The sequence below is a fragment of the Camelus bactrianus genome, chromosome X (genome assembly GCF_048773025.1).
Source record: "Camelus bactrianus isolate YW-2024 breed Bactrian camel chromosome X, ASM4877302v1, whole genome shotgun sequence".
NCBI lineage: Eukaryota > Metazoa > Chordata > Mammalia > Artiodactyla > Camelidae > Camelus > Camelus bactrianus.
Window position 1 is genome coordinate 67,277,561 of NC_133575.1, and position 19,787 is coordinate 67,297,347.

Consider the following 19,787-nt stretch of genomic DNA (forward strand, 5'->3'; position numbering starts at 1 on the left):
AAAAAAAAAAATAGCATTTAAAAGGGAAAAGTAACTTGTAAGGAACTATAAGTAAAATGATTGTCATAAGGTGACAGCAAATGTTACAGTTCTGTCAACTAAAGGACACTAGTATAAGGGGTTATGAGCAAATCAACAATAGTTTACCTCCATCACTAATTTAAAACAAACAAAAAATTGAACTGTTAATATGTACAGGAGATGGTTTTTTTTTAAAAGTTCAGCTAGCTTATTTGCACAGTAATCTGCCACCATTTCAGAAAAATGTCAAAGACAGAACTAGTCACTTAACCCATAAAAAAGGAATGCATGAAAGACCTTGTGAAATATTTCAACGTATCTCCCAGTATTTTTTTCTATGTTAATTTCTCCAGAATGTCAGACCAAAAGAGGTGAGAATAAAACTAAATTTTAATATGTAGTATTCTTTAATAACTAGACAGAACCACAGAACACATAGAACATAGAAAATCAAAAATCTAAGCACAATTGGCATATGTATCTCTATTTCACCATTATATTCACTGTTGTTAGTTATTTTTTTTAAAAAAGAACACAAGAGGATTATTTGTATAGCTTTAAACACTGGAAATGTTCCTTGGAAAAATGTACTTTATGACACAAAAACTGGCTGACAAGAAAATACATATATTTAATGAATAATATTAGTAGTTTCAATCACTTTACAAAGGGAAATCTGATAAATTATAAATAAACCAAATTCTATAGAAATGGAATTTTGGAGTTGGAAGGAACCAAAGGGAGAACTTAGTTCCCAAATTTTACAGAAGAGAAAACTGAGGCAGCTAATTAGTAGATCAAAAACTAGCACTCAGTTCTCCTGGCTTCCAATCAGTTGTTCCTTTTACTACATCACACAGCACACTTGTGTTATGGCTAAGAGCCAAACAAAATCCCTTTTCTGTTTTTTAAATGTTGAAAAGGTAATGGTAATGAAATCCCTGATTTATTTATTCTACAATGATAAGAATACAAGTTTTACTGCATAATAAATCCTACAGATTAGCTAATGTCCGTCAGACAATTAGGTTTTATCATTAGCAGATATTAAATATAAGCAAATCCTTTTTTCTTAAAATGTTATCTACTTCAAAAGCAGATTAAAAGCTTCAGGGCTCTATAAATCACATGCTGACAACCTTTGGGTTTTGTTTGAAAACTTAAAATTTTCACATTATAAATGTAAGAATTAGTAATCAAGTCTTGAACAATTATTTTTCCCTAAATTGAATAATGTCGGTTACTCTGAAACATCACTAATATGACAGCCACTAGCCACACGTGGCTATCAAGCATTTTTAAAATTTAGGGAAATCCAAATTCAGGCCATAAGTATAAAATACACACCAGAATTTGAAAACTTAGTGTGAAAAAAAAATTTAAAATATCTCACTAATTTTTAAAATATTAATTAGACATTGAAATACTTTAGATATACAATGTTAAATAAAATACATTATTAATATTAATTTCTCCTGTTTTTTTGTTTTTTTTAATATGGTTACTAGAAATTTTAAAATTACATGTGGCTTGGTTACATTTCTATTGAACAGCTCTAAACCATCAACTGTAAATATCTAGGTGTTACTGATAGAAAGTTTGTATATTCTCTAAGAATAAGTTAAAATTATAAAAATCACCTACATAATCACTAGTCAATATCTGTGTTAAAAAAGAAGTGATGTAAAAACACACTGAATGCAGAAATCAACTTTAGCTGGCTTTTTGTATTTTTGCTCAGTAGATTTACATTTTTAGTTTTGGTTAAAACTGAAACTAGTTTATATTCCCTGATCATATATGAACTGATAAGAGAGGAATGTGTCCCAGAAGCATGGCAGAAAAAAAGTCAGCCTTTGTCTTCCTCAATTCACACATACACATGAATTGATTTAAAAATATATACTGTGACTTAAAACAAATACTGACATAAAATACCATGAGATACTCCGTTATGCAGCCTAGGCTATAACTTAAGAGATTTCAGCAATTAACAGGAATGCAACAAAACAAAACATATTTATAATTTATACCTTTGCTCCATCTGAAATATTGTCCCAGTTTCCACCACTCAAAGAAAACTTCCCATTGCCTATACGCAGCAGTATCTCTTCAGGAGTATCATTGGGGCCATTAGCAAATGGAGTGTAGCTATTAATAAAAAAGATTTTAACAAACATGCAGGCCTAACATATATATCAAATCTAATTGAAAGTGATGAGTATAGAACTACATGCAAATATTTACTATAGCAAATTAAGAATATTACCTAAAATTTCCATTTACTGTTCATATCAAACTTTACATTTAAAACAATGAACTTAATCCTAATGAATTATTTAATAAAATGAAATCTTGCCTATATCAGTAGTATTTTTTTTGCCTTTGATCAGCTAATCAATGCAAAATAAAATAAAGGTGGCTTTTTATGTAAAGCTACAGTCTGAAAATCAGACTAGAATAAAACATGCAAATTTTGTATTCTCACAGGCATAAGGTAGCAAACCAAATATACTCACTATGAAGAAATTGTTAATTCTATATATTCATAATGTATTTATTGTATTGGCTCAAATTTATTCATTAGCACTTTAACAATATAACCAGTGAGAACAAGTTAATATTTTTTAATTAATGTCTATGAAAAATGGGTTAAATATTTATATCAATATAACAGAAAAATCCTTGATAGCCATTAAAGTCATTATGTGAATCAATATTCATGGACAGGAAGACAAATACATTCTATGAAGTTAAAGTAGTTTAAAAAATAATTATACAGTGACAAGTGATCAGTTTTGTACCATTTTAACAAATGGAAATAAAAATGGTATTCAAATTTGGGAATCGAACAACATGGTTAAAAATTATAAGATGTCAATATGTTAATGTGTTAATTCCCTCATGTAACAATTAAGCTGAGATAACATTAAACACACATACATATACACACACACAAAATGTTTTATTTAGTCATAAAGTAAATACTTGAAAGCAGCAATCAAGAAGTGGTATCCCATGGTTTGAAAACCAATACTGTTGATTGCAGTTCATATGCAAACTTTAGCCACCCTTAACTTTGGCACTTGCTGTGGTCTATAACTAAATATTCTGCATATGTCTAAAAGTACATGGAATATCCTGATATATGTGATTAGCACCAAGCCAATAAATAATTTAGTCACCATTTTCATAACATATTTATAAAGTGCCTGCTATGTCAAGTATATTTAATTACACTAAATTCCCTCTTTAAAAGTCACACCTAAAACTAATGTTATTTAAAATTTTATACTATCTAGGACATTTTGGGATAACAACACAAATATTAATATTTTTACACACTACAAGTTGGAACACTAAGATATTTCAAAGGGTTTTACAATCAAGTATATTTTAAAACAATCTAAAATAATGTTCCATATTAGTTTGTCCACCTCACAAGGGTAAAAAAATAAGTCACACCTAAGTACGTTATAATTACATTATAATTCTTCAAATTCCATTCTATGCATTAGACTTTTCTAAACCTAGTCTTTTTCTACAGCCATAAATTTCTACTCCTAAATAAAAGTGCTACTCATTATTAAGAGTAAAACAGCACTTTTATTATTTATAAACTAACAATATTAACATAATCCAACTGTTACTTTTTAAAGTATTTATCCTTTTAAGAGAACACAGCTGTGTGTTTCTGTAGTTTAGTGTTCTGCTACTATTTTATTTCAGTTATAAAGCTCAATTTTACTAAATCTCTATTGCCAAGAGAACCAAAATTCAAGTACTTAAAAAAATTAACTCAACATCAGCAAATTCAGTGGGTAAGCACCTGTTGAACTGTGAAATTATTTTATACTCAAGTAAACATTTTCAACAAGTAATGCACTCAAATGTAAAGTGTCAAAATAAAAATATATGCTTTATTTGAAAAAGTTTTAGTTCCAGTTGAACAATCTCTTAATTATATATCTGAATAATGCCTCATTCAACACCTTTGTTTTTTAAGTAAACAATACATAATGTTTTGAAATGTTGGTAGCATTTTCCTTAAGGTTATTTTCATCTGTCACCTTTCTAGATAAAAATATACACGTGAAATTCAAGTAATTATGTGAACTGTTTTGAGTATATAAATTTCTTACCCAGCCAACATTGTGTAAAAAAGGACTCCTAGACTCCAGATATCACAAGCAGCATCATAGCCTTGTTGCATAAGAACCTGAGAAAGAAATATTCATTATCTGGTACTACTCAGTATAAACTCAGTTTTCTCATCTAGAAGAAAGTTGTGCTTCTAATAATCTCACAAACGTTCCCAATTTTTAAAGTTAGATCATTTTAATATTTTCAAAAATAGATTTACTTAATGTTAAAGGCAAAGTCTTCTGCAATTAACAAACACTGAATAAGTGACTATTAATAAGGTGAATAAATAACATGGATGATACAAAAAAACCACCTCATAAGATATGATTCCTGACCTCAATGAGCTTTCACAAGTCCTCCTCTTAGGAAAACCAGACACAGACATCAAAATTTAAAATAATATGTACAGAGAGATTAATATATCCTACACATAGTCTGGTCTTTTAACCCTGACACTGATTCTATATGATAGATATTTCCATTTTGAAGATGAGGAAACTGAGGCAAATGTTAAATAATTTGCCCAATATCACAAAACTAGTGAGTGGTGAGCAGGTATTCTTACTGTAAAGCCTACACTTTTAATATCTATTATAACTGCCTCCTGACTACACAAGAGATGGTAAAATTATATATAATCTTATGAAAGCAAGATGAACTTATATTTTACATACAAGTCTTATGTCTTAAAAAAGATTAGTATATTTCTGGATCACACACATACATTTGGTAAATACTGAATGGTTTCATTATTTTTTATGCAATAATTTAGGTAGCTGTTTTTTTCTCTTGTGACTAGTATTAATAAAAATCAAATAACGTTTATTATATATTCATGTGTTTTCTCTGTGAAGTTAATAGAGTTTGTTAGAAAAATAAAGAGATGAAATGAGGCCTTTATTTTTTCATTCAGAAAAACAAGCCCACTGCTAAAGCCCTTAGACACAGGAAGAAAATAGAAACATTACTAATGCATTAACACTGGGGACTACATAACCATAAGCATAGACATTTCATTTATAAAGGCTAAAAAATATTAATGTTCGGTTTTGACAATGACCAGACATAAATAATAAGTATCTAATTTAAAATTCAAGATATAATTTTTTTTCATAGTCAGAGTATACTTATAAGAACACACATGTGTGCAAACTTGAGAAGCTGAAGAGGCTATCAAAATACCTATATAACTGGCTTATGTAAATAACACAAATGGAGACTACAAAGCCCCTAATAAATAATGAGGTGGAGCTAAACAATTCACATCACAGTACACCTAACCTGGCATCCTCTAGTAAAACATAAACCATTCCTCCTCTTTTCCCTCATCTCTTTCCTTTTCTCACTTCTTACAGCTCTGGGCATCACCGTATTTTCCTTGGTTCCCTTATGACAGTAGCTTTAAAGCTACACAGATGATCCAATGCATAGACAAGGTTTAGGGACTGCTTAGGAACTAGTTAGACAGGCAAGGGTTAATCAGTGAGTCAGCTCTAGGTATTTCATACTCCCATAACCTTTCTAGTAAAATGAGAAGGAAGGCACTGGAGGAATCATTTGCCTAATTAGGTCCAACCATGAAAAACTTGTTTTAGATTTACCACACACTTAAACCCATTTTGTATGAGTAAAGAAGAGGCCCTTTTGTTCTAGAGTGGGTCTCAATAGTGGGTACTATTATAGATAGTAAGAACATACAGCCATGAAAGAAACAAGGCAAGGTGGTGAGATGAATGAAAAAGTACAGTGCAGGTGTGTTTCATACCTTCTTACTTATATCAAGTTAAATACAAAGAAGATAGAAGTCAGAATTAAAGTAGTTAACAACATTACCTTCTCTTTCATTTGGCTTCTCAAATTAGCAAAATGTAACACAGACAGAGATTCTCATTCCCTTTGCTCTAAAGTTCAAATTATTTCATATTTGGAGCAAAACATATGGCAGCCCAAGGCCAGAGCAAAGCAGGGTAATTTCACATTTATTTTTTAAAGATTTGTAGGTACAGCATTCATCCGATTTACAATATATTGTAAATTCCTCTAATTCAGGATCATTCTTAGACTCAGTAGGCATCAAATATCAGTTGAATAATATGATAGATTTGCTTTTATAAAAGAATAAAATATTTTAGAGATATATTAATTTTGTGACATAGGTATAATAGAAAACACCTACTAAGTAAATAAGCCCTAAGAGGTTAACCAAATTGATGCATATCAAAAAAATGAATGAATATTCCTTCCTGTTAAGCTGAAACTGTACTACTAATTAGTTTCTATCCTAGCAAATAAGGGCCCTTTATGCACTGTGATGAAACAATGAACTTATATCCTCATAAATGCTATTATTCATTCAAATATCTACATGGATACTTGAATCTTCCTGATTCTAATTTAAAAGATAATGCATTTCATACACTTCATTAATAATTTTTGAAAGGGTCTGAAATTTTAGAAACAAATCTTATCCAAAATCTTATCTGTATTTCATTCATAACAAATTACAAGTATTCATTGATCACTAGCAGAAACTTCAGCACTTGATAATAAAACTTTTCAAAGCATTCTGAAAATACAAATACAAGCCTAGCCAAACATAGTTCAGACACTAGAGACATTAGTTACAGAGAAGTCGTCTCCATATGCCCAGTTGAAAACCTTCACTCTTCTACAATGGTGAGAGTGTCTTACTACAATGAAAGTCTGTTAGGATAAAAAGCATCAATAGGCTGTATTCTACTCTGCAGATTTACACTCATTTGAAAATGTTTGCCTAGCCATTAATCTAAAAATGTTTACCTAACCATTAATCTAAACACAGACATACTGTATATTTTTCATTTTAATGTCTGTTTTTAAGATTCTCATTTGGGACACATTCACCCTTAACTTTTTCTAGTGAGAAGTTTCCATCATACCAAGGGGTCCACAAGATTAAGTCACTATTAAGAAAGTGGACATTAAAATGGTTATTCTATACTCTTTTGTTGTATCTACTGCATAAATATGTTAGAATATTTATGATGACTATATATCCTATATTTAACAGAAGAGCCTTAATCTCAAGTATTTTCTTCTTTTCCTACAAAACCATTGAAATGTCCTAGAAAAGCTAATTTTTTAATGTCTAAGCTATATCTCTTACACCTGGGATAGTACAATAACTCCTTTTGGGATCATGCATGTATGCCAATTTTTGATTGGGGAAATAAAGTTTCTATGTATTTTAATATGATAAAAATTTGTACATTCATTATGCTCTGAATGTAATTAAAATATAGATTAATGCACATTCTATGAATATGTACATAATTTCTTGTAAGGCAAATCTTAGAAAAGCCCTGTAAAGTAAGTGTTATGCTTCTTCTTCAATATTAACATCTTAAAGGAAGATTTAATACATTTTAACATGGGAATTTTTCATAGTTAGAAAGTTATTTTCATATTTCTACATTTCTATTTTGATTACTAGAAACAATATTTTTCTAACAGCTGCATTAAAATACAGATTTGTTGATATTTAAATGTAAGAAATATGTTGTATCTTATATCTGATGTGCAGTATTATCCAGAAAGGGCTAGTATTTAATATAAAAATAAAATAAAAACATGTATATGAGATAGAAATTCATCTTCAAATTATTTTATTTTTCTTCTGACTTGGAAAATTCAATTTTTCAAACCTGAGGATTTTTGTGTATTTTGATTTGTGTTAAACATATAGTAATTCATATGAGTTAGCATTATTCATTACATATAAGAACAGTTCTTTCCTTACAAACAAAACTTATATAGAGAATCTATATGGCCAATGCTATCCCTGATTCATCTTTTAATCATCCATACTTTCACTGCTGTGAGAGTTGCAACTGTCAAACTTCCCATCCTCATTATCAGATCTGACAGATTGCCGGAGCTTGCCAAATGTGAAACATGTACCTCTTGACTTCCTCAGCCTCACCTTTCCTGACTCTTCTATCTAAGATCTACATACAAATGTTATTGGCCAAGAAAAACCCAACTGCTTACAAAAACTCCTGTGAATTTGTTTTCTCCAGGAATTAGATCTTAAAGACAATTAGGGATGGCATTGCCTATGTTATGTGTAAAGCTAAACAATATAAATTATTTCATGTTCAGCATAAACAAATCAAAATACCTGAAAAATCTATCCTGGTTTTTTTACTCAGTGAATGCCTGGTCTTGAAAAAGTTAATTTAAGTACTTTGAGCCTCAGTTTCCTCACTTGGAATATTTAATATGTTGAAGGTGGGGTTATCTCTACTCTCCCTCCCAGCTCTAAAAGAGCATGATTCTGAAACTAGTATATAATCCAACAGAATAGAATAGTCTGATTATTCAGGCTGGCTTCAGATGTTAGTTACTAGTCTGAATATTTATATTGGGAGTTATCAGAATTTAATGATTTAAAGAGATTTATTATTGGTAAAGGACAAGATAACTCAGTTTTTACCTACCAAACATGACATAATAATACATTCAACTAAAGGAAAAGAATGAAAGGCAAATACTAAAATTTTAAAGACTACCTCAGGTGCTACAAAGTTTGCAGTGTAGCACGGAGTTAAGAGAAGTCCATTTTCTCCTCGAAGTTGTTTTGCAAACCCAAAATCACAAATCCTAATGGAGTCTGCATTGGCTGATTCATCCATGTATAAAATATTACTAGGTTTAAGATCACGATGGACAACCTTGAACATAAAAGGAAAAAAAAGCATTATGTTTCTATAGCTAACTAAATATCTGTGAAATAAAACATTGTAAGTTAATATGTTTCCAAGGAAAGGAATTGTCTCAATCATAAAATTTTGAAAATGACACTTTTTCCAACCTTGATAGCCTTGACAACCTGAAGCATACAGAGGAAATTATCTCTATCGGATAGTTGTGATAGTTTTTATTTAAACCATCAGTTTTGTTAACCACTTTCAATTTCAAGATATCAAAACTCAATTCGCAGTTCCACTTGTAGACATAACAGACTAAGGCCCTACTCAACACTCCCCTCCCCATGATAAATAACTACAAAACTTGAGTACAAAAATCAACTATTCTGTAAGTATTGGGGAATGAGCAAAAGGAGACAAGACTCTGGTGGGAAAAAAAAGACCCTGGTGGGGAGTACATACTTGATTGAAGGAGGGAGCTATATGAGTAGGTCCCTATATCTCTGGCTTTTAGCCTAGGCTTAAGTACAGTCCCTATGGTACACAGTGATGGTGAAAACATGTGGAAAAGCCCACAGTCTCTTTGGCCTGGAGAAACAGAGAAGTAATGCTGAGAAACCGTGAATGCTGAGGGGAGGTATACTGTAAGGGAAAGAGCCAGAACGGATCCCTGAATCAAAAATGTGTAGAAGAGGCTCGAGGTAGTCCATAAAGACGAAAGACATAAACAGAGACGAGAGTTGCTCCCCAGAAAGCAGAGTTTTCAGTGCAAACCCTGGTAACAAAATTACCCACTAAAACAAACAAAAATAATCACTGGAGAAAATAACATAATATAACAAATCTACATAAGTTAATATTCAAATGTACAGTACACAGTCCAAAATTATCTGGTATATGAAAAACTAAAAAATAATGGAACACAGTTTCAAGGAAAAAGAAAAGCAATTCCAACTACAAGATAAATCATGTTGGACCTAAGAGCAAGGATTTTAAAGTGGCTATTATCATATGTGACATGTTAGATATGCTAGCTAATGCTATGGTGGTAAGCATATTGTAGTATATAAATACATAAATGTATCAAATCAGCATATTGTATTCCTTAAAGTTACACAGTGTTATGTCAATTATATCTCAACAAAAATGTATTGTTCAAAATTCACAAGACTAAATAAATATAAAAGAAATTTAAAAAGTAAAGTGGCTATTGTAACAACACTCAGTGAAGTAAAACAAAACATGCTTTCAATGCATGAAACTCTCAGCAGAAGAAAAAGAACAATGAGTAAGAACCAAGTGAAATGCTAGAAATGGAAAATATTCTAAAATTCTCTATGTGATGATTTTTCTACTGATACCATTCACTTCATTTAATCTAGTCCCATCTTTAATAAGCAGTTTAGCACAATGAAAACTCTTTAAAGACAAGGATCAAGTCTTAAACTCATGGTTAAATCTGCAACACCTTTTAAAACGTCTGGCATGTAGAAATGCTCAATACATGACTGTCATTAATTTACTTAATTCATATATTATTTTATTTCTAAAATAAGAAACTAAAGAAAAGATGCTTACTATTTTCCTCTTTTCAAAAATTCTGGTCATCCTTTATTTTAAAGGGTGTTGATAAAGATAATCAAGGAATTAAATTATAATAGAACTACTCCTTTAGCATTATACAGTTTATATTTCAAAATGTTGAAAATATACTCTATTAAACTACAGTCAAAAATGACTGTTGGCTTATTTTTCTTAATTATAAGAGGGGCCCACGTAGAACTTTCTAATTCTGAGTTGCCAATTCTGAGTTGTCCATTTTTTTAATTGTTTATACTTAAGTGGGTACATATCCACTATTACAACTGATTTGAACTTAAATTTTTAAATTATTTGTTACTTTTTTCCTTGTTTAGCTATATATATGATAATAGTGAGCTTTTTGGTAATTCAATTCATTTGCTTTTTTTATGAAGAGACAGGAAGCAAAATAACAGGCCTGCTCATACACCAGAAATTTTAATATATTACTACTTCAAATGTTCAGAATCCAAATTTCTTACTGTATTTGGGGGAGGTGTTGGCAAGAGTCAAGATATAGTGTCCTTTTACTGCCAGAATTTTATATGTTAGGCATAGTATAATTTGAATAATATTCATAACAACATATTCTTGGATAATTCTTTTCTGTTTCACTTTTAAGTTTGATTAGGTTTAATAATTTCAAAGTCAAAGTTAGACACATTTATATAATTCAAACAACTTTTAAAATTAATATGCTATTAAATTAGGGCTAACAGGCAGAGTGAAGAGAATTAATAAGGTATTACTCAATTTCCTAAATCTATAACTGTTACATTATGAGTTTTATTATAATATTCTATACAAAAATATGTGATAGAAAAGTATTTCAAGTGTTATCTCTTATATATAATTTTATGAAGTTATAAGTCCCAGAATTGAAAGGAAGAATATAACTACAACTTACTCCTTGACAGTGAAGATAGTCAACTGTCTTAGTTATTATAAACAGTACATCACTAGCTTCCCGTTCTGAGAAACATTTTTGTTTGAGAATACGGTCAAGTAGCTCTCCTCCTTTCATTAAATCCGTAACAAGGTAAACATATCTACCATCATCATAAACCTAAAAAAGAACATATTATTTAAATGTTATTGTTTATAATTATAATTCTGAAATATTTAAATTATATTTACTTTGCTTTTCTAATGAACTTCTATTCTTTTAATATTAATATAGTACAGGCTGTACTGAAGATTAAACTGGCTAAACAATCTCCTACACTGTCTGTGAGACCATGTTAAATATATAATTTTATTAACTTTTGAAGTTTTTTGTTATACTTCATCAAAGAATATAAATGGAAAAATAGAACTCCTTGTCTCTCAAATGGCATCTATCTCATTTTTAACTATATTAAAGCTTCTCTCCCTTAATAGTAGTAAGCTCCCTTCTAGCAGTAGATGTATTATTCGTTTTTTAATATCGTCATCACAGTCCATTATCTGACATGGTGTCTTAAATACTTATTGAATTCAAATATTATATCAAAGAGAATAAATTAAAAATATATACACCTTTTTACTGGAGGGCATGTATATCTATATATCTATACATACAAACACATATGTGTGTATATGTCTATATACATATATGTATATATTTACATATATATATATATGTATATATATATATATATAGACAACTATTTAAGGATTACAAATCCAAATGCGTATCATATTATCTGAAACAAACTGATCAAGGTGATGGTTCACTTGCCTGCCTTCCCTAAAGAGAAAAGAGCATTATTTTCTTAATGTGAAAAGTCTGTATTCAGTAACATCTATTAATATGAGTTATATGTTCATTTTACAAACTATAGACTAATACTATCTCACCCAAGCAACAATCCATAATGCTATAGCCAACTGATGTACAATCAAGAAAGTAAAATCTCCTAGAATTTGGCAGAATCCCAGTCTCCTTTATCTTCTATATTTGTAGTACTAGAAAATAATGAATGGAGCTGGTGCTAAGGTAAACAAACTAACCAGCCGGAATACATTCAAGTAATCATGACACTCTCATTTTCCAAACATCATAGTTCCTTTCTGATGTTCTATAAAAATGGTAGGAGTATTGCACCATAGGGGAAAGAAATAACTGAAGTGGCAAATTTAAGAGGTTTAAGATTTTGTGGCATGAAAGTAAATATACTAGGGACATGAAAAGTTTCAATAAGAAAATAAAGTGCCAAGTCATAACTTCATTAGCTTAGCTGATACACAGATTTTAAATACCTACATCCTTTAAAGTGATAATGTTGGGGTGTTGTCCATAGCGCATTAAAATTTCAATTTCTTCCGAGGGGTCCCTCTTACTTTTGTCAATGATCTAAGAAATAAAACAAATAAAAATCTCAGAAGAAAATAATTTTATTTGTCTAAAAATAAATGACATATTTTCAATTTGATTCTATTTTCAAACAAATACAGAAAACTCAAGAGTGATATTTTTCTCACATTACTTTAACATTTAAAAATTTCCTATAACTAAAACTTAATAAAAAAAGAATGTTCTTTAACATTATTTTCCATTTAACTGAAACTATATCAACTGAATATGTGATTGAAATGTGATAGTAATTGTCACATTTGCTCGATAGTAACATACTACATTAAAATAAAATTATTCAAAAGCCAAGACATTCATGAAATACACTGTTCCTCCAAAATAAAGGCTTTTTTTATTGAACAAAATAAAGTCTTGGAAAGAAATTCAAAATGAAAATGAAGTCTTAAAGAGTTCTTCCTAATCATTTTATCTTTGCTTTTTCCACTTGCTCCACTGAAAAATGTCTGTCAGTTAACCTGCAATTTAACCTACACATATATAAAACAAACAAACAAAAAGTCAGGCTCAGAGATAATACCTTCACTGCAAATTCCATGTTGGTAGCGGTATGTATGCATCGCTTGCAAACAGAATAGGAGCCAACACCAATATCCTCTTTCAATTCATACACTTCACCAAACTGTGCAGCATTTCCATTTATCTGTTTTTGTTAAAAAGTAAAATATGAAAGAGAATGATAAATTTTCATAATTTTTATCTTCTAAGTATACATTCTTCCCAAATCTTTACAAAATCTAAGAATAATTCTAGAGAAGTTTTATCAGTTTTTATAAATGGCTTACACAGATTCTGAGCTGATCCTAAATTGTAGACTTTCTAGATCCCCAAAACCAATACAATACAGCAACTAGCTAATATATCACCCATTACATTTTCTCGCCAAAAGAGATTACAAAAATGCACAAATATAATTCAAGGTTAATCCTTTTCTCTAAAACATATAGAGTCATCTTCAATTCATTATTATACAAAGAGATAAATATGAAATTAAACATCATTTCAAAATCACTGTAAATAACTGAATAATCCGTTAAGTGGAATTTACCTGAACAATTGGTAATACATTTGCACTTGTGATAGGAGTGATTTTATATTCTTCTGCAATGGAAGTTGCAACGAAGCTGAATCCTTTGAAGAGTTGATGAGCATTAGCACTGGCTGGCAAACCAGGAGAATCTAATGTCCAAATAATTTTATTTAATTAGAACTACACAGACTTCCATGATATGAAATGTCAGCATTTCTTTGAATATAGAGGAAACCATTAAACGTTACTATCAGACTACTATATTATTTGACTTATTGTACATTATCTATCTCCCCATACTAGTATGCAAGCTCCATGTGTATTATAATTTTTGTCTGTTCTGTTCACTACTGCACCTTGCTGCTTAGGCCATAGTACGTATTCAATATTTGTTGAATTAATGTATGAAACACATGCCAATAAAAGTAAACCCCATTAAAGTCTAGTCAGAGTGATATATCTCATATCTTACCTCCTACCCCCATCAGCTAATGCATCAGCATGTCAAAAAAAGTTTTAAAATAAGAAAAAAAGAAAACTTTCACACTTTGCTCTAGTTCCTGCTTCCTTAATAAATACTTCCCATTTAAAGCCTCTACTTGAAAGGTGTCCAAGCAATGCTGTACCTAGGATCCACACTTCCATACAGGCCAAACCACCCTTTGCAAACTTACAATTCTTTTAGTTTTTACCTAAGAAGCTAGTGTAGTTTTTTAACCATCTAATTGAATAAAAGCTCTGATGTTACACATACACATGCATTACCTTTAGGTGTTTTTGCAGTAAATTCAGGATCAAAGCAAAAAGTATCGTCTGGTTTTCCAGAAGCAGGTTTGAAAGGAGGCTGAACTTCTCTTTTATATAATTTCTAGAAGAAACAACAGGGTAACACTAAAATATATTAATACTTTAAAAATTATTAAACTTCATAAGGGGAAGCAGAACATGATATTCAGTCCTTAACATAAGGCTCACAATTTCATAAATGAAATTGCAACAACCTTCAGATACCTGTTAACCAAGTTCTAAATTCTAACCTGTTAACCAAATTCTGTATATTATCTAAATTTGAGAGATAATATACAGAATCAAATGAGACCAGGAAAAGCAGCAGTGATGTCACAGTTTGCATTCACAAGGAAGAATGCTGTTCAGTTTTGGATATCAAAAACTGACTTGAATTCTCACTGGTAAAATAACCATACAGAATATATCACAATGTTACCATGCAGAAATAACTAATAACATTTGAGGATTTCAAAATTAATAATTAGTCTATCCCCAAGAAGTATGTATTATACTTAAAATATTTTTTCACATAAAAATATGCATCAAATGCACTGTTTAGAGCTCTTTTATAGAATTCAGAAACTTAAACTTGTCTAACAATCTAACTTCCTAAAATTTATGTTTCTGAAAAAAATAAAATATCTTATAATATAAAAAAACCTACTTTTGGGGGGAAATCTATTTTTTTAAAAGCTCACAGACCCGAAGTGGGGGAAAATTAATAGAGGATTACTTTAAAGTAAGTTTCATTTATTTAAATATGTAAACATTCTGCTCCTTTGTTATTTAAGGACAATAAACATAAACTGTTTAGATATAAAAATGATGGAAAAATAATTTCCAGTTTGTCTAGTTAAGGGAAAAGGAAGAGTAGAAAAGCAGTAGAAAAAAATGACAAGGGGATGCAACAATACTGAAAGAAGGATGCATACAGATATGACAAAGAACAGATTCCCATGCAGCACGTCCACTGAGTAGCATTTTAGGTTATTAATACTAATGGCTTATGTTATATTATGGTTTTCCAATTATAAAAAATAAATCAAAATATTGCCTTCTGAAAGTTGTTCTATAAGCCAGATGAAATAATAATTTGGTTAGTGAACAGGGGCTTTCTACCTCTTTATTATAGATCAAAAGAGACACTTTCTCTTTCGGAAAAATTTTCAGTATCAATGCTAGAACTAAGTTATCAGAAAAGCTTACCTATGATGATTAATTGTACATAAAATACATAAAGTTGTGTTGCAAAAACAACATCAAAAAGTAAGCTTTTCTAAGAAAAGCTCATTAGTCTGGGAGTTGAAGCTTAAAAAATTTCAATACATGACTTAGCAGAATGTCTCAATGTTTCTGTTTTCATGTCCTCTCAAAATTTAGTGAAATACCTATACAATGATATTCACTTCTTAACAAATTTAACATGATCATCAGGGCACCCAAATCCGGGTATCAGCTGTATTTCCTCAGGGGCACCCAATTCACAGTGGGTGATCAACCTGTTTATTCAAATACATGGCACAGAACCATTTGAAATTAAATAACATTTCATATGCTTTAGAATTCATTTTTTTCTATAAGAATCTGCCCTATCATTCATCCCTGTTCTCCTTTCTCTTCTTCCCCCTACATTCCTCAACCTAGAATAGGAGAGAACGTTAACCACACTTAACAGGTAAGACAAATGAGAAACAAAAATTAATTAATACCATCTACACACCTACTGGTTCAAGGTAACTGCCATGATATGCTACACCTATAAATAAAAATCTAATACTAAATATAAAACAAATGGATTAAGTTTATCAGTAAAGTCCATATATTACCATTTACTCTTCAGTTTTTGCTCTAATTAAAGGTACACAGTAACAAACTTTCTACTGAACTTACATTCCAGTCAATATTTGCAAAAAAAAGATGTCTTTTGATTTCGTCAACTCCTTCTGAACCTATAAAAACGGAAAGAATTTTTTACCAGTATGATTTTTTTTTTTAATCTGCCTACCTAGCTTTCAGGCTATCATTCATAAACAGAAGTACATACATTTCATAGATTCCATGTAGTGAAAAGTTTGTGACTTATTATCTGATGTTCTAATTGGTCCTTTGAATTTAATATGATAAAAAAATAGCTGATGTTCATACTGAAGCATGTAGAGTATCATGAAATACTGAAATGCTTTCTGAATCAAATCAAAATCATGTTTAACATAACACTAAAATTTAAATATTTTTTCTTTTCTTCATAATTCAGTTTATGACCTCATATCTATATGCTGAAATTTTAAAAATGCAACAAGTAAAGTGACACTAAAATTTTAATACAAGAACACAAATAATAGGAGCACATTTGGATCCAGGGAAAGGCTACTAGAAAGTGGCCAAATAATGAGCAGTTATGGAAACATAATATTTACCTTGATGAATATTGGAAGGGACAAAATAATTATCTTCAAATATCTAAAAGGATTACCTACACAGGGGAAAATTCTGTGAATTATGTCAAAAGAGACATTCATATGATATACATAATGATATATATTAAACAGAAGTTCTGAATAACTAAACCACTCCATTTTTTATCATGGACATAACAGTTTTCTGGAATCTTTGCATATACAAAGTGCAAAATTCCAGGTATAAATATATAGCAGCAGTAAATGAACTTAAGCCAGAAAACAAAGTTACAATTATCCTCCCAAAGCATGTAGTATATTGTTATAAAAGCTAACAAAATAAACAATACCCAATCTGTTTGCTGGATTCCTTTTGAATAACATCCTTAGAAGACTTTGTGCTTCAGCACTAAGAAACTGAGGCATTCCAAGTTTTGCTCTGGAAAAGAGGATTTCAGAAAATTTCATTTAAATCTAGCCATACTTCCAAATTGACAAATCCCAAAAAGAATTTTAAAGAATGCTTTCCACAATGGCATAAAATGTTCCCTATATGGCAGGAGAAGGGAACGAGACAGTGTGAAAAACGTTCTTTTGTATCAAATGAAAATTGTAACAAGTTTCTCAAAACCAAAAGTAAGAAATTTTTCCCAAAAGAAAAAAAAACAGTGTTTACACTTACTTTAATATCATATTCATAGTCTCATTTCTGTCTTTACCTTGAAATGGCAGAGTACCAGTAAGCATTTCAAACTAAAACAAAAAACAGTACAAGTCCATTTAGCACAACTTAGAATATACAATGAAAATCTTTAGGAAAAAAGGAGACTTATAATACATGATCATCAAATTATGCAGGATCTACATGATAGTAGGTCAAAATATGACCAGAAAACTAGGTGACTTAAGGAAATAGACTTCAGATACCCTACTATATGTGAAAGCTGACTTGAAACAAATGAAACCAATCAATTTTTTTTCAGTTCTTATTTGGCCAAGTTCCCCAAACCAAAGCAATTTGGAAATACACAAGGCATTTTCTTTTAAAACAAAGATAAGCCTTTAAAGCAAATATTTGACAATGAAAGAAAAGTAAAAATAAGCACAGAACCATTTCAAATTCACACACGCTCAGGAAGGATAATCATTCTCATTCCATTCACTCCCCTAAAAAAGGAACCAAACAAGAAGCTACACACACTACACACTATGTATATATATATATATATATATATTTAATCTGAGATGGTTGTACACAGCACAAAAATATTTTCCCTAAGAGATTTAATTGCAATGCAGATATCCAGAACATTAAATAATTTAAAAAGTAAGTCTGAAAATGAAGATCATTACAGTTCATTAAAGAGAAAAGTTTTTATATCCCTAATATTTAAATCTTCAGCTTATATTGAATAATGGCTTTGGCCTCAGTCCTTGTTCATTTATTTGAACTCACAAACTTAATTAGCTTATCTTTTCAACTCTTTCCTACACTCTGATGACTCTCAAAATCAGTTCCAGCTTCAGTCTATCTCAGGGAAGGGAAACGGAAGTCTTCCCTTCCGTATTGACAGTAATGGTTCTCAACTGGAGAATGAAGAAGTAGGGGTAGGAGTCACAAAAAGGTAATGAAGAAGAAGGGAAGTATGGTGTATGTGGGACATCTCTCTCAAGCTCCAGAACCCTATCTCTAACCTAAAGTAATGATTCTTTCCTGGGGACTGGAGGAGTAAGAGGTGGAAATGGCAAGAATAAAAAGAAAAAGAGAAGGATAGTATATTCAAATCACATTTTCCCCTCAAATAAACTATATGCTGGCTGGCATAGTAGTGTTTTGTTGTTTTTGTTTATTTGTTGTTTGTTTTTTAAGGTCTCCTGATGATTCTGATGCTCTCTTCACTGCCCTCTCCTAATTCATTACTACCACAAGGTTAAAGACTAACCTATAGTAACCTATGGAACATGTTAAAAATAAGTTCTTTCCCCACTTCCAAAACCAGCTGTCCTTCCCAGCTATCTCTTTTCCACTGAAATACCACTCTTTCAATCCCCTAAAATTCATACATTTTAGATGTATCTTTATTTTTGACCCTTCCTCTCGGCTTCATCTGTGACATTTAATCTGTGACTAAGGTCAGCTACTTCTTCCTTTGAAATGTCTTTAAGATTTCCCTTTTTTATTGTGTAACCTTACAACTGTCTTCTAAGGAGAACTTGTTGGTCTCCCTACTTCTAGTTTCCTACATTTCCAATCCATTTATATAATGCTATCAAGGCTAATCTTCCTAAAATACATTTTTTCTTTAATTACCATCCTGTTTAAGAATCTACAAAAGGAATCTCCACACTGTTTTCCATACTGGCTGCACCAAACTGAATTCCCACCAGCAGTGTAGGAGGGTTCCCCTTTCTCCACAGCCTCTCCAGCATTTGTCATTTGTGGATTTTTGAAGGAACCCTACTTCAGGATGACACCTGCACCCCAATGTTCATAGCAGCACTATTTACAATAGCCAAAACATGGAAACAGCCTAAATGTCCATCAACAGGTGACTGGATAAAGAAGATATGGTATATTTATACAATGGAATACTACTCAGCCATAAAAACTGACAACATAATGCCATTTGCAGCAACATGGATGCTCCTGGACAATGTCATTCTAAGGGAAGTAAGCCAGAAAGAGAAAGAAAAATACCATATGAGATCGCTCATATGCGGAATCTAAAAAACAAAACAAAACAACAACAACAACAAAAAAACAAAGTGTAAATACAAAACAG

The 19,787-nt window shown here is 30.7% G+C and overlaps 1 protein-coding gene across 7 annotated transcripts in view; it reads right to left on the reverse strand.

Annotated features, from left to right (window-relative positions):
- Positions 1–19,787, reverse strand: part of RPS6KA6 (ribosomal protein S6 kinase A6) — a 216,646-nt gene that overhangs the window by 24,402 nt on the left and 172,457 nt on the right. For 6 of the 7 annotated variants that reach the window (XM_074358873.1, XM_045512667.2, XM_074358875.1 and 3 more), the window contains 11 exons: positions 17,687–17,757; positions 17,355–17,443; positions 16,499–16,557; positions 14,585–14,687; positions 13,838–13,968; positions 13,310–13,432; positions 12,682–12,771; positions 11,344–11,502; positions 8,718–8,879; positions 4,164–4,240; positions 2,055–2,172 (listed from right to left, as the gene is read on the reverse strand). In XM_074358873.1, the coding sequence (XP_074214974.1) occupies positions 2,055–2,172; positions 4,164–4,240; positions 8,718–8,879; positions 11,344–11,502; positions 12,682–12,771; positions 13,310–13,432; positions 13,838–13,968; positions 14,585–14,687; positions 16,499–16,557; positions 17,355–17,443; positions 17,687–17,757 (1,182 nt within the window). Of the gene's footprint in view, positions 1–2,048; positions 2,173–4,163; positions 4,241–8,717; positions 8,880–11,343; positions 11,503–12,681; positions 12,772–13,309; positions 13,433–13,837; positions 13,969–14,584; positions 14,688–16,498; positions 16,558–17,354; positions 17,444–17,686; positions 17,758–19,787 lie in introns of those variants that run through there. The other variant, XM_074358876.1, reaches the window with a different exon arrangement.